At 42.2% G+C, this 16,510-nt stretch overlaps 1 protein-coding gene across 2 annotated transcripts in view; it reads left to right on the plus strand.

Annotated features, from left to right (window-relative positions):
* lrrcc1 (leucine rich repeat and coiled-coil centrosomal protein 1) overlaps window positions 1-16,510 on the plus strand; it is a 194,609-nt gene that overhangs the window by 72,352 nt on the left and 105,747 nt on the right. For both annotated transcript variants that reach the window (XM_060824397.1, XM_060824396.1), the window contains one exon: window positions 6,971-7,137. In XM_060824397.1, coding sequence (XP_060680380.1) covers window positions 6,971-7,137 — 167 coding nt within the window. The remainder of the gene's footprint in view (window positions 1-6,970; window positions 7,138-16,510) is intronic.

The raw sequence follows: 16,510 nt of genomic DNA on the forward strand, positions 1-16,510 counted from the left end.
TTTCAGGTCATTTCGATTTTCTTGTGGAAGTTACCTCAATAATTTATCCCAATTTTTGACAACTTCCTCAATGTTCAATTCAGAATCCTCTGAACTTGGTTCTTCCTTCTGTGCTGTGATAATTAACATCGTCTCCTTTTGCTTTCCTTCCTTATCAAAATACTTTTTGAGCATATTCACATGACACACTCTGTGAGATTTCTTCCTGTCTGGAGTCCTTATCAGGTAGTTCACCTCATTCAATTTCCTCTTGATTTGATAAGGTCCACTAAACCTTTCTTTTAAAGGTTCACCTGTTACTGGAAGTAACACCAATACCTTAGCCCCAGTTGCAAAATTGTGATTTTTAAAAAATCCTCTTCCTGTTTCATTGTATGCTGTGATACTTCTAAATGCTGTCTAGCCAACTCTTCAGCTCTGTTTAGTCGTTCTGTAAAATTTGACACATACTCCAAATGGGTAGTCTCTGAATTCTGACATATTAATTTCTCCTTAATCAATTTTAACGATCCTCTTCATGCCCCAAAAAATAATTCAAACGGACTGAATTTAGTTGATTCCTTCGGTGCATCTCTGATCACAAAAAGTACAAACGGAACTCCGTTGTCCCAATCATCTGGATAATCCTGACCATTATCCTGCAACATGGTCTTTAGTGTTTGATACCATCTCTCTAGTGTTCACATGGTCTTTAGTGTTTGACACATCTCTCTAGTGTTCCCTGCGATTCCGGATAGTACGCTGTCGATTTGAATTGCTTTATTCCAAGTTATCCATAACCTCTTTGAATAGTTTAGATCTGATGTTTGATCCTTGATCTGACTGGATTGCTATTGGCAGTCCATATCTAGTTAAAAAAAATTTAAGTAATTCTAGTACAACCCTTTTTGCTGTGATGTTGCGTATAGGGATTGCATCTGAAAATCTAGTCAACACATCCATTATTGTTAATAAATACTTATTCACACTTTTTGTTTGAGGTATGGGACCTACACAATCAATCAAGACTTGTGTGAAAGGTTCCTCAAATAGAGTCATAGAGATATACAGCATGGAAACGGACCCTTCGGTCCAACCAGTCCATGCCGACCAGATATTCCAATCCAATCTAGTACCACCTGCCAGCACTCGGCCCATATCCCTCCAACCCCTTTCTATTCATATACCCATTCAAATGCCTCTTAAATGTTGCAATTGTACCAGCCTCCACCACTTCTTCTGGCAGCTCATTCCATACACGTACCACCCTCTGTGTCAAAACATTGCCCCTTAGATGTCTTTTACATCTTTCCTCTCTCACCCTAAACCTATGCCCACTAGTTCCGCACTCAAGGACAAGACTTTGTCTATTTACTCTATCCATGCCCCCCACAATTTTCTAAACCTCTATAAGGTCACCTCTCAGCCTCGGACGCTCCAGGGAAAACAGCCCCAGCCTGTTCAGCCTCTGCCTATAGCTCAAATCCTCCAGTGCTGGCAACATCCTTGTAAATCTTTTCTGAACCCTTTCAAGTTTCACAACATCTTTCAGATAGGGAGGAGACCAGAATTGCACGCAATATTCCAACAGTGGCCGAACCAATGTCCTGTACAGCTGCAAAATGACTTCCCAACTCCTGTACTCTATACTCTGACCAATAACAGAAAGCATTCCAAATGCATTCTTCACTATCCTATTTGCCTGCGACTCCACTTTCAAGGAGCAATGAACCTGCACTCCAAGGTCTCTGTTCTGCAAACACTCCCTACCATTAAGTGTATAAATCCTGCTAAGATTTGCTTTCCCAAAATCCAACACCTCGCATTTATCTGAATTAAACTCCATCTGCCACTTCTCAGCCCATTGGCCCATCTGGTCAAGATCCTGTTGTAATCTGAGGTAACTCTCTTTGCTGTCCACTACATCTCCAATTTTGTTGTCATCAGCGAGCTTACTAACTGTACTTCTTATGCTCGCATCCAAATCATTTACGTAAATGACAAAAAGTAGAGGGCCCAGCACCGATCACTTCACTGGTCACAGACCTCCAGTCTGAAAAACAACCCTCCACCACCAACATCTGTCTTCTACCTTTTGAGCCAGTTCTGTATCCAAATGGCTAGTACTCCCTGTATTCCGTGAGATTTAACCTTGCTAATCAGTCTCCTATGGGGAACCTTGTTGAACGCCTTACTGAAGTCCATATAGATCATATCTACCGCTCTGCCCTCATCAATCCTCTTTGTTGCTTCTTCAAATAACTCAATCAAGTTTGTGAAACATGATTAATGCTGGAATAGGTCTTAAAGGTGCAGGTTTTATTACTGCCTGTGCTTTTCTGATTAGCTGGCATCTCTGGCAAAATTCAACTACGTCCTTGTGTAGTGCAGGCCAGTAAAAATGTCTTTGTATTTTAACCTGTGTTTTACTCACCTGTAAATCACCTCCAAGTGGTAGCTCTTGCGCCACTCTCAGCACCTCCTTTCTATACCCTACTGGTAAAACAATTTGATGAATATCTGCCCATTTCTCATCTGCTTGAATGTGTTTTGGTCTCCATTTTCTCATTATGGAATCATTTGTCAAATAGTAACAGAGGAATGTATTCACTTTCCTTCTCTGTAGGTGCCTTTTGATCCCTTCTGTTTCAACTTGTGCCTCTGATCTTGTGACCACACAATCAGGGCAAATTCCTGGAAAAACATTCTTCCTGTCTTCAGTTGCCTGCATCTCCCCTGGCTTTTCAACTAAAGTAGACAACACGCCTATCTGTTAATCAGCAATTTCATTTACAGGACAAACTATATTCTTGAATCTGAGAGTTTATCAAGTACTCCAACCACAAATTCTCCAGTCTTCTTTGGATTCTCTAACCTCACTTTACATAATTGAGCGCTCTTTGTCTCACCCTGAATCCCTGTTACCAGTACCTTTTCTGGCATTAGTCCCTCAGGAGTTCATATCTCCTCATTGTTCAACATTAATGGCTGAGAGGATCCTGTGTCCCCTAATATTGTAACCTCCTTACCTACTGCTCCTGGATGATATGAATAAACTTTACCCTTCCATGTATATTTTTTAAGCAGATCTGGCACCTCCTCCTTAATCAACCTCTGATCATGTACATTCTGAGGCAGTTGTCTAACTCCCTTTGTGCTATTTGTTACTAGTCCAATAAAACTTCCAGGCCTGTCTGGTTTTCCTACATCTGGCTTTCTCCCAGCCCACCAACACTCTGATTTTGTGCGGCCCACTTTATTACCATGAAAACTCCAGAACTTTTTAACTTCTTCTTTGCCCCCCTCAAGGGTTTCTTTTTTATCCTGTGGTAAGTTATCTTTATGATCTTCAGTGAGATTTACCTTTCCCTTTGCCCCAATCTATCCCTCGTTGACTGAGATTGATTCTGGAAGCCAAGCCGAGTTTTATGAACCAGCTCAAAATCATCAGCCACTTAAACTGCTAACCTTGCTGCTTTAACTTCCTGCTCTATATTCGAGTTCACACAACTTCCTCGCTAAGGTTACCTTCAGCCTTTATCTCCAGCCTTTTAAGCTACTTTTTTTTTGTCAGTTTTTGAAGTTAAAAAGCTCCTTGTTTTTCTTTCTCTGCTCTGTCTTTTTCCCCCTCTTCTGCTTCTCTCTCTTATTACTGTTCTACTGCTCTTTTTCCCTCTCTTCTGCTTTTAACCATAACTCAAACAGTTTCATTTCTGCTGCCCTTTCCTTGTCTCTCACCTCTAATTCAAACTGCTTCCTTTGCAATTGAATTCTTGCCATTTCTGTAGATTTTGATGGTTTCTCCAGCACGTTTAAATGCTGAGCTACTGCTGTAATTATCTGTCCTTTCCTCGCAGAAGCAGGCAGTTCCGATTCCAGCTTCCCTGCTAATTCCTGCAGCCTGGTTTTATTCACTTTTTGCAAAACTTCCAAAGTCACCGCATCCACATAAAGAAAACTTTTGGCGACTGAAAGAGCCATTCCTATCCCAAGCTCTGTCTACCCAACCAAACCAACATCCGAAATAAAGCACCTACCATTCGCTGTTTTAAATCCCACAAGAGCCCCCAATCTGTTATGGACTAGGCCAGACCACTCAAAACATCCTTATGCCGGCAGCCCAGACCATAACTTTCAATTTGTTTCGTTAAGTATACAATGAAAAGAACCTGGATTAAATTAGCGAGGTTGACTAACTGGTTTAAAACGGACAAAAAGCGTATTCACAAAATTACACAATGAAACACGAAGAACAGAATAAAGAACCCCGACAGAACTCAGTCTATCCAAAATAGACTTAAGTATGCTGTTCCGAATATACACGGCAGTCCCAATAAAAACATCCCCTTTAAAACACAGTACAAAAATGGGTCAGATGCTTACAGGTTGAAGTTAGAATGGCAGAAGAGGGAGTTTCCACACAGCTCACTGTTGAATTCCCAACTAGTACTGGACTGAATTAAACTGCTCAGCTCACCGAGAGAGCTGACCACTCCCCTTTCATTATACAAATCACTTCTAAAACATGACTACTTTAGCCTAAAGTCTCATCTGTTTACATAGAAACTAAAAGGCCTCTCCATACTCTATGATCTCTGTACCAAACCAGACTGATGGAGTTCGGCCTGGTTTATTACCCCTCTGAAGAAAATCAAGGACAAAGTATCCTTGAGCCAAGGAACAGCTTTTAGCAAAAAAGGATTAGCTTTTTGACAACTGTTTGGCATGATAGTAGTCCTATTTTGTGATTTCCTGAAGTTCGCACCTCACTATTATAAATGCCTTACGCTGCTCCTGGTATGCAATTCTGCAGTCTTTAAAGGACCAGGTCAATTCCCCTGGCTTGGTGGTTGTAGTAGAGTTGGGGATATGCCAAGCCATGAGATTGCAGATTGTGTTTGAGTGCAATTCTGCTATGTTTGATGGCCCATATTGCCTCATGGATGCCCAGTCTTAAGTTGCTTGATCTGTTTGAAATCTAGATGAAAATGAGGACTGCGAATGCTGGAGATCAGAATCAAAAAGTGTGATGTTGGAAAAGCACAGCTGGTCAGGCAGTATCTGAGCAGTAGGACTCTGGACATTTTGGGCATAAGCCCCTCATTAGGAATGTGGGGAGGGCCCAAAGGGGCTGAGAGATAAATAAGAAGGGGATGGGGTGGTGGGGTGGTGGGAAGGTAGCTAGAAAGGCGATAGTTGGTTGCATGTGGGGGGGTGATGTAATAGGGTGGATCGGATAGGTGGGAAGGAAGATGGACAGGTGGGAGAGGTTCAAGACGGTGGTGCCAGGTTGGAGGGTTGGATCTAGGATTGGGTGGAGGGATGACAGATGAGGAAACTGTTGAAATCAACATTGATGCCATGTACTTGGAGGATCCCTAGGTGAAAGATGAGGCATTCTTCCTCCAGGCATCAGGTGGTTGGGATTTGGCGGTGGAGAAAGTCCAGGACTTGCATGTCCTTGGCAGATTAGGAGGAGGATTTGAAGCTGTCAACCACAGTGGGGTGGGATTGTTTGGTGTGTGTGTCCCTGAAATGTTCCACAAGTTGGCGTCCTGTCTCCCAATATAGAGGAGACCACGTTGAGAGCAACAGACACAGCAGATAAGATATTTGGATGAACAGGAAAACCTCTGCCAGATGTGGAAGGATCCTTTGGGGCCTTGGATGGAGTTGAGGGGGGAGGTGTTGGCGCAGGTTTTACATCTCCTACGGTGGTAAGGCAAAGGTGGAGGGTGGATTGGTTGTGGGGGGTGGACCTAACAAGGGTGTCGCAGAGGGAATAGTCTCTGCAAAATGCTGGTAGAGATGAGGAGGGAGATATATATCTAGTGGTGGAAATGGTGGAAGATGACGTGTTGTATCCAGCGATTGGTGAGGTGGAATGTGAGGACCAGGAGGGGTTCTATCCGTGTTGCATTCAAGTGCGGAGGTCCAGGAAGTGGAGGAGATGTGTTGGAGCTTATCCCCGTTAACACAGAAATTTGCCACACATGGCGTAAGTATTATCAGTACGAAGGCAGATGTTTGTCTCCAACCAGGATTGTGCTGCGGTCACTATTACTGATACTGTCATGGACGTATGTGATATGCAGATTGGTGAGGATGAAATCAAGCATGGTTTTCCTCTTGTTAGTTCTTTTATCATTTGCTGCAGACTCAATTTAACAGCAATATCCTTTTCGACCTGACCAGTTCAATCAATAACACTGCTAACCAGCTATTCTTGGTGGTGAACGCTGAACTCTCCTGAGTACGTTTTGCACTCTGGCCATCCTCAATGCGTCCTCCAAGTGATGTTCAATATGGAGGAGTACAAAGTCATCAGTCAAGATAGAATGCTAAATGGTAATCAGCAGGAGGTTTCCTTGCCAGTATTTGATTTGATACCATGAAGCATCATGGGGTCCAGAGTCAATGTTGAGAACTCCCAGGGCAAACCCCCACTGATTGTTTTTACATGGTGCTGCCACCCCTGCTGAGCTGTCCTACCGCTGGTACAGGACATATATACAGGAATGGTTATGATGATGTATGGGAAGTTCTCTGTAAGGTATGATTCCATGAGTATGACGATGTCAGGCCGTTGCTTGACTCATCTCTGAGACAACTATCCCAATTTTGGCACTCGCCCCCAGATATTGGTTAAGAAGAAATTTGTAGATTTAATGGAGCTGGATATTTTGAAATAGGATTAAAACATAGACATTTACGTACAATAGATAAAAACAATACTGTCACAATCAGTGTAGGGGACGTACAGTGTTCCAACATTATCATTCTTGGCAAGTATTCCTCAGGTTTTACATCACTGATGATAAATCATTATGTTCATATTGATTTCACTGTGACCTGAATTTTTTTTTAACAATAAAGAGCTGCATGGCTATTAAGCCTAATTCTACTTAAATTGGCTTTCAGCAATCGATATTTTGTGCAGACTGACCTAATAGGGGAAATGTACTTCATGCTAGATTTCTTAATTTTTAAGGTTCCAACTTCTTTGAATGCAGTAAAAGCAAAGCGAGATATTGATTATACCTCTGAGAGTGAAACTGAGAGCTGTAAAGAAAATTGCAAAAAAGAAACCAGACGAACAAAGACTGAAACCTCCAAACAACGAAGTGCCAGACAGATGAAAAACAAAAAATCTGACAGGTATATATTTTTAAAATTTATTTTCCACAGATAAGTGCAACTTGTAAATGGTGTTCTGTGAGCGTTCTGGCTGCACCCTTCGAGGTAGTAGGCTCTGGATTTGGGAAATCTTGGCAAGTTAACCTTAGCTGTTTGCCTCAGTGCATCTGCTAGGTGGTAAACATTGCAGCCATATTTTGATAGTTATGGAGCAGTGATGGAGGTAGGTGCAAATCAATTGGGCATCCTTGTCCTTAAGTATTATTAGATCTGCACATTTCCAGTAAAATAGAGAATGATTCATCACACCTTGACTTCTTCCGTTTTGGTGTTGGAATTGATTTTTTGAAGTCAGGCTCTGAGTCAGTCACTGCAGAATATCCAAACTCTGACTTGTAGCTATAGTATTGTTTTGCCTAGTTAAGTTTCTAGTCAGTGGTGACCCCATTTCCCCTGCAACCTGGGATGTTCATGGTGAAGGATTTGACATTGATAATGCTTTGTGTGAACTCCCTCGTTGGATCACCAGTTATGAACCCAAATCTGAAGGAGGTTCAGATTTTTTTGGATGCAGGAATAGACTGAATCATTATCTGAAACACTGAATAGGTCTCAATGCAAAGCAATCAGTAAAAATCCTTATCTCTGATTCAATGATGAAAGAAAGACCATTATGAAGTAGCTGAAGAAGTTTGGGCCTTGGATATCACTTTGAGGAACCCCTGCACCTATGATCTGGGCTGAGATGATGGGCAATCAAACCTATTTGACTTAATGCTAAGTTTGACCCCATCCAATGTAAAGTTTTCCTCCAATTTGAACTGACTTCGACTTGATAAAGATTCCTTGATGCTTCACTCGGTCAAAGTTTGCTTTGATGGCAGTAACTCTTATCTTCCTTCAACAATTCAGCTCTGTTGGCCATGTTTGCATCAAAGTTGTATTCAGGACTGAGTGTAAAAATGCTGGTAGAATCCAAATTGAGTATCTGAGCACAGGTTATCTTGAGTAAATGCCACTTGATCACACTGTTGATAGCACTTCTCATCACTTTGATGGTTGAGTACGCTGTTGAAATGGTTATTGGGCAGATTGAACTTGTCCTGTGTTTTTTTTGCTGAGCGAGATACCTTAAAGTATTTTTCCACTTTATCTGCTTAGGTGCCTGTGTTATAGTTGTACTCAAACAGTTTGATTGTAGATGTGACTATTCTGGAACACGATAGCAGGGATATTGCCAGGACCTGTATCCCTTGACTTATCCAGTGGGCTCAGTCATTTCTTAATATCATATGGAGTGAATTGAATTGACTGAAGATTAAGCCCTTTGAAGAAGAGAACAGCATGTATAATTGCTAAATTAGTTATTGGCATGAAAATAGGAATGTATGGTTTGAGGAAACTATAACGAGTCTGCAAAGAAATATAGATAGATTAAGTGAGTGGGCAAGTTATTTGACAGATGGAGTATAATGTGGGAAAATGTGAGTTTGCCCACTTCAGCAGGAGTAATAGGAAAGTAGCATATTCTTCAAAAAGGGAGAGATTTAAGAACCACTGTAGTAATTGTAGTACAGTGGGACCTGAGTGTCCTGCTGCATTAACACAAAAGGTTAATATGCTGGCACAACAAATAATTTGGAAGACACATTGAGTGTTGTTTATTGCGAAGCCCATGGAAAGATGTTTTCCAAAGTTGTATAAGTGGGATCACATCTGCAAGATTATATACAGATTTGATTTCCTTTATTTGAGAAAGGAATTCATTGTGTTTAGAAGCAATTCAGACAATGTTTTCTTAATTGATTCCTGCTATGAGGGTGATACTTTATGGGGAGAGTTTGGATAGGTCATATCCATTACAGTTTAAAAGAAGAGGTGATCTGATTAAAACATTAAAAATCCCAAGAGGTCTTGATAGGGTGGATGCTCAAAGCATTTTTTAAAATATTTTTATTGAAAAAACTTTTACTCTTTTACAAAAACAAATTATAAAAATACAAAGATACAGAAAATGGGGATAATACAACATTATTATATTAGAATAATACTAACAATAACCAACTTACTACTCTACAGGATACAATTGTCTCATACTTACTTAACTCAAGTTAAATTAAAATCAAATTGAATGAAGTTAAATTAAATTACATTACATTACATTCTTCCATTCACCGCGCATCCACTGAAGATCCCATCTATTGGAGCAATAGTTATTATATTATTATACCCAATTTACTAAGCCTCCTACTCCCCAGGTCCCCAGACCTCCAAACCCGGGCCCTACGGCTGTATGCAGGCCAAAATCAGTATCACCGATAGACCCTCTATTGTGTAATTTAGAAAGAGTCACCACGTCTTATAAAATTGCTCTGTTCTGTGGTACATCGTATTTTTAAGATAGTCTTAAGGGACCTTCTCCATCACGAGTCTGTGCCACGCGATAAGCCCAGGGGGCTTCTCTGAGATCCAGTTCATTAGAATATTCTTCCTTGCACAGTGTGTAAGAATGTTAAATAACCTCTTTCCATGTTCACCCAGAGAAGGCAGACTCAGCAGTCCCAAAAGAAGAGATACTGGGTCTGTCTTAACTTCAATTTCCAGGATCTTCTCCAGCTCATTCATTATGGCACGCTAGTATCCACGAATCTTGTAACAGGATGAAAAGCAATGTGGAAGAGTGCCTATGCTAATTTTACATTTGGGATATCCTGGAGAAGATCCTCTCTTAAGCTTTGCTAACCTCTCTGGTGCCATATGGGCCCTGTGAAGGATCTTCAGTTGCATAGCTTGTGCTTTATTTCATATTGAGATTTTCTTCACATTCTCCCATATCTCCTCCCATATTGCCAATGAAATTTCTTTTTCTTGCTCCTGAGTGCAGATCCCATGAAGTCTCAACATATTGCCCAAGGCACTCCCTCTCTAAGTGATGTATGGTACTGATTGAAAGAGCGTCCCCACATTGGAGCACTCTTCTCTCTATGTCTGACTTATAAAACTGAACCAAGAGTGTGGTCTTCCTCTCTATATAATCCCTAACCTGAAAGTATTGGAAGAAGTCCCTAATAGGTATCCCTAATTTCTGCCTTAATTGGTTTAAAGAAAACAAGACCTCTCCCATAAATAGGAGATTCCCTTACCCTCCCAAGCTTTGAAGCCAGACTCCATTGAGCCTGACCTAAATCCGGGGGCTCCCACTAATGGAGTGAACGGCAAGGTCTTAAGCAAATTGCCCTCATCCTGCCACATTATTCTCCATTCTTTCAGAGTATTTAAGATAATTGAGCTCTCACAATGCTCAGCCATGGTTCTCATCTTGTGCATAAACAGTAAGTTAACCAGGGGACACCTCGCCAAATCGACCTGGAGTCCTTACTCACCCAGTCACCCACATAGGAAACAGGGTGCCTATTTTGTATCTCTTCAGATCTGGGAGATCCATTCTTCCATACCCTGCGGGAGCTGCAACTTAGTAAATTTAATTAGGGTGCGCCTGTAGCACCAAATAGAGGATCCAAGCCAGCCAGTAAACCTCCGCAGCACCTGCTGGGTGGCAACAATGGGGAGCATCCTCATAGGATATAATATTGCTCTGTTCTGTGGTACACCATATTTGTAAGATAGTCCTGGGCAATATGTTGAGACTTCATGGGATCTGCACTAGGATATAATAGCCAAGGAAGAACATTCATTTTAATCAGAGCTATACGGCCTACCCTTGATATTGATAGTCCCTCCCACCACTGTAAATCCTGTTTTATCCTATCAAATAATTGCACAAAGTTAGCTCTGTACAGCTGACGGAAGACTTGGGAAATAAAACTTCCCAGGCAGAGGAAATGTTTTAGTGACCAACAAAAAAGAAACAGCATTCCATCCTCCAGCTCAGGCACTTCTACCATACCTCCCACAGGCATGACTTCAGATTTTGTAAAGTTTATCCTGAAATTATCCGAAAAACTGCCGAAAAATTTCATTATTTGTGTTAGCCAGGGTACGGACTTTTCCAGGTTAGCCAGAAAGAGAAGGACATCATCTGCATTAAGAGTAACTTTGTGTTCTTCAATTCCAACCTTTGGGGTCACTATTTCAAGGTCCTTCCGGATGGCCTCTGCCAATGGCTCAATTATCAAGATAAACAGAGCGGTGAGAGAGGACACCCCTGTTGGCTACCTCTCCCTATACTAATATTATCCGATTTGAAACCGTTGGTGATAACCACTGCCTTAAAGTCACTATATAGCACTGCCACCTTTCTAGCGAAGGTCCTCCCCACCCCCAGAGACTTGACCATTCCACCTGATCAAACGTCTTTTCCGTGTCCAGGGAGACCATCAAGCCTGGAATCAATCCCTGCTGACATACTTGCACTATATTCACTACCCTCCTGATATTACTGGAAGAGCTATAACCCATGATAAAACCCTCTGGTCTTTTTTTATAATAATGGGCAGTACCTTTTCCAACCTCAGGCCCAGCATCTTTGATAACATTTTGACGTCTACATTTAATGACAAGATTGGTCTATCCTCGGGGTCTTTCCCTTTAAAATAAAGGAGATATTGGCCTCCCTTACGGAGGTTGGGAGGCAGTCCTGGCTATACGAGTGATTATACATCCCCAGAAGTGTCTCAGGCAACGTGTATAAACTCCTTGACATAATCATGTGGGAACTCATCTGGGCCAGGTGCTTTGCCACTTTGGAGCTGCCTTACTGCCTCTTGCACCTCTTGTATCATCAGAGGTGCATTTTAAAAGGGAGGACTGCTCTGCGTTTTTTTAAAAAGGATACCATTCTCGCTATTCCGTCCTCACAGTCCACTGGCCACAATAACTGCATAGAATTCCAAAAATTTGGCATTAATCTTTTTCAGCTCGTGGGTAATGGTACCAGCTCTCTCCCTAATAGATACAATGGACTGCGGAGCACTTTTCTTCCTAGCCAGATAAACCAGGTACCTACCGAACTTATCCCCATATTTGAACAGCCTTTGCTTGAAAGGAGACCCCTCTCTATGTGAGCACTGAGTCCAGAGCAGCCCGGAGAGCCGTAACCCGCTGTAACTTAACCACAGATGGTCTGTTATGATATGCCGACTCAGCCTCTTTTAGCCGGGCCTCAAGCATCTGCTGCTGCTCCCCTCTTTGCCTCTTTCTAGTTATTGAATATGAGATAATCAGACCCCTTAAATACACCTTAGTGGTCTCCAAAGCACCAGTGGATTACTGGTCATACTCCGATTGATGTCCCAGAAGGCCCTGAATCCTCTTGTAATGTACTCTACAAAGTTGCCATCCTTCACAGTGACAGATCCATGCGCCAGTGCCATGTGTCTGTTCCACTACCCATGTCTTAACATCCAAGTACACTACCGCATGGTCTGAAATAGTTATGTTCCCAATACTGCAGGCCAACACTGAGTCCAAACAAACGGATGAAATAAAGAACATATTGATTCCCGTATGGCATTTGTGCAGGTCTGTCCCATTAGGGTGAGGACACCTCCACACATCCATTAGCCCCAACTCCCTATACAAGTCCACGAGCTGTCTAGATTGCAAGTGTGTACCTGACAGACCCCTTGGCATCCTGTCTACCCCACAGATCATGAAACGATTAAAGTCTATCATCCTATTATCGTACGGTGCACCTCAAGAGCCATTAATTTAGAGACTGCATCAACTAAAAATTTGAGAGGGTGCGCTGAGGGACAATAAACGTTTAGGATGCCTTACTCTTCTCCGTGTAGCAGAGCCTTGAGAATAATGAACCGCCTGCACTCCTCCTTGATTTGATCTATCATCTGAAATAGGAGACTCCTTCTTTATCAGTATGGCCACTCCTCTGCTTTTAGAGTTGAAGGAGGAGAAGAATACCCTATCATGTCCCCCTGCTGTAACTTCAAATGCTCTCTATCAGTTAAGTATGTCCCTTGCGGGGGATCCAAGATGGCGGCGACCCAGCAAGACTGGGTCCACAGTGCTCTACCCAAAACTTGGGAAAAGTGGGCTATCCACCCCCACCACACTCACTAAACCATTTATAATAATAGTTGTTAACCTTAAATAGTTACCTATTAGTACATTTAAATAGTCTAATACTAGCTGGAAAATGAGTAAAGGGAAGGGAACAGGCGGCTCTAAGAAAGCAGGGACCCCTCCCCCACCCTCTCCCTCTTCAGCTGCAACAAAGGTGTCTTCAGCTACTTCAGGAGATTTACCAATGAAGATGAGCTTTGAGGAGATGTTTGCCAGGTGGGAGGCGAAGATTGATGCTTTTATCGATGAGTCTCGGCAGAGCAGAGAAGCACTATCAGCCGAGCTGCAGAAGCAGGGCAGAGACATTCAGGAATTGGAGTGCCGAGTCAGAGAGGTGGAGTCGAAGGCCGCAGCCTCAGAGACTGGGATAAAATCAACAGCCGACCACATCCGTTTTCTCGAGAATCGAGTCCAGAACCTAGAAAACCACATTGATGACCTCGAAAATCGATGTTGTAGAAAAAATATTCGGTTGTTGGGCCTTCCCGAGCAGGAAGAGGGAGGCCAGCTGACAGCATTCTAAGAGCATTGGCTGCCACAACTTTTAAATCTGCAGGCTGGATCAGGCCAGGTAAGGGTAGAATGGGCCTACCGGGTCACAGTACGTGGGCCCGGCTCAACCCAGCGCCCACGCCCGGTCCTGTTCCAGCTGCAGAGCTATAGGGAGAGGCAGATGCTCCTGGAAGCCTCAAGAAATCTGGGAAAAGATCCCCAAGCCATGACCCACAAAGGATCCAGGATCATGCTGTTCCAGGACTTCTCCCCAGCTTTGGTCCGAAAGAGGAAGGCATTCGATGAGGCGAAGAAGCGTTTAAGGGACTTAAATATCCAGTACTCCTTACGATATCCAGCGACGCTACGCCTTAGCCACGAAGGATCCATATATAACTTCGGATCACCGGAGAAGGCTAAGGAATTCTTGGACTCTCTTAAATAAGCTGTAAGAGATTGTGGACGCTGGTCTGCCTTTCCCATTATTTTGGTTTACATCCCTTCATCTTTTCTTATCTTTCCCCCTATGTGTGTATGTATATATATATGTTGGGGCGTTTGGTTAATGTTGATGGGGGGAGGTGGTTACCTTATTCTATTTTACTTCTGTTTTTAGGAGCGGGGTTGTTTTTCTTTCCCCTGTTATTTTGTGGTATTATATTTAAGTATTACGTGTTGAGATTGTAATCTTATAGTTATATATGGTATTAATATTCCCAAATATATTTAGATGTGGGTGTGGGTGGGGGTGGGGTGTTCACTGTTAACTCTAGCTTTATATTATATTTGAATTCTCCTCATTTTATTGAGGAACACCTGGGTCAAGGGTGGGGCACTGGTTGGAAGAGGGTAAGATGGACTGTGGGAGAGGAAGTGACGCTCCCTGGGAACAAGGGGGAAAATCTCCAATTCGGAATGTTTTATATTTTTTATACTTAGAAAGAGTTTTTTGTTATATTGTTTTGAGTGTATCAGAGAATCTTTACTTTTGTAAATCTTGTATGCTCCATGCTCGGGATGTTCTAGATAGGGTTTCCCCTCCTGAGGGGTCTCGGATCTGTCCAGATGATTATGGCTGAACAGTCGGTTAAGTGGTGCACCTGGAATGTCAGGGGGAGTAATTCGCCAGTTAAAAGGAAGAAAATATTATCAAATCTTAAGAAGGAGAGAGTTGATATAGCTCTCCTACAGGAGACACACCTGTCGGATAAAGAACACTTAAAATTACGACAGGGCGGATTTGATCAGGCCTTTTTTTCCTCTTTTAATTCAAAAAGCAGGGGAGTCGTTATCCTTGTCCGGAAGAACTTCCCTTTGAAAATTCTAAATCAGATAAAAGACGAATCTGGACGATATATTTTGATTAAAGCCCTCATAAATGGAGAGGAATATGGGATCTTAAATGTATACTGCCCCCCGGCACACCCCTTTAAATTCATAACGGAAGCTTTTTCAAAACTGATGGCCTTTGGTGCCCGTCATACAATTATAGGGGGAGACTTTAATTGTATTATGGATCCGGAAATAGACAGGATTCCCAAGAGTGCCGCTGGAGTATCTCCCAGATCTAGACAACTGGCGGACCTGAATAAAGAATTAGGATTGGTAGATGTATGGAGATGTCTCCATCCACAGGGTAGAGATTTTTCTTTCTACTCTAATCCACATAAATGTCACACAAGAATTGATATGTTTTTTGCCCCATCGATTTTTCTAAACTCTATAGCAACCTGTAAAATAGGTACTATAGCAATCTCTGACCATGCCGCTGTATACATGGAAACTAAGGTAAAGAACAATGGGACATCTGCTCGGCATTGGCGTATGGACCCCTTCCTGATAAAAGATAGCAAATTTTTAAAGTACTTCTCCCAAGAACTTAAAACTTTTTTAGAAATTAATACTGGTACGGCTAGCAATCCGTCAATGATGTGGGAGACCATCAAAGCTTATGCACGAGGTTTGATCATCTCCTATTCAGCGACCCAGAGGAAAATGAAGGGAGAGCAACAGCGTCTGCTCGAAGCTCGCCTAAAAGCAGCCGAAACAGCATACGCTGATAGACCTTCTATCACAAAATTGCAGAGGATTACAGCTCTTAGGACAGCTTTAAACACCGCGCTTACTCAAACGGCTAAAAGGGAAATATTATTTGCGAAACAAAGATTATATGAATATGGCGACAAACCGGGTAGATACTTAGCATTTCTTGCAAAGAAAAAGAAAGCCCCTCAAACTATTCCGACCATCAAGGAAAGTACAGGTACCCTGACTCATGATCATAAAAAGATCAATGCGACCTTTAAAGAATTTTATTCTGAACTATATAGATCGCAGGATTGTGAAGATAGGATTAGGAGGATGCAGTCATTTTTTAAAAATTTGACCTTCCCGGGCCTGACTCCGGAACAGGTGTCGGCCCTAAATACCCCTTTAACAGTCCAAGAAATACTTGAGGCAATTAGGCAACTTCAGAGCGGAAAAGCACCGGGCCCGGATGGTTTTCAAGCTGAATTCTATAAAGAATTTACAGGAATATTGGTTGACCCACTTATGGATATGTATAATTTTGCGCATAGTCAGGTCTGTGTCCCGCCCACGCTGAAAGAAGCAAATATTTCTCTTATCCTCAAAAAAGGAAAAGACCCAGAAGATTGTGCATCTTACAGACCAATATCCTTACTAAATGTAGACTTTAAAATTCTCTCAAAAATGTTAGCACTAAGACTAGAAAGGGTACTGCCATATATTATAAAGGAGGACCAGACGGGATTTATTAAGGGCCGCAGATCATCCAATAATATCAGAAGGGTCTTGAATATGATCCAAGCCTGTCATCAGGGAAAGATACGAGGAGTAG

This window comes from Hemiscyllium ocellatum, chromosome 4 (assembly GCF_020745735.1).
Source record: "Hemiscyllium ocellatum isolate sHemOce1 chromosome 4, sHemOce1.pat.X.cur, whole genome shotgun sequence".
Lineage (NCBI taxonomy): Eukaryota > Metazoa > Chordata > Chondrichthyes > Orectolobiformes > Hemiscylliidae > Hemiscyllium > Hemiscyllium ocellatum.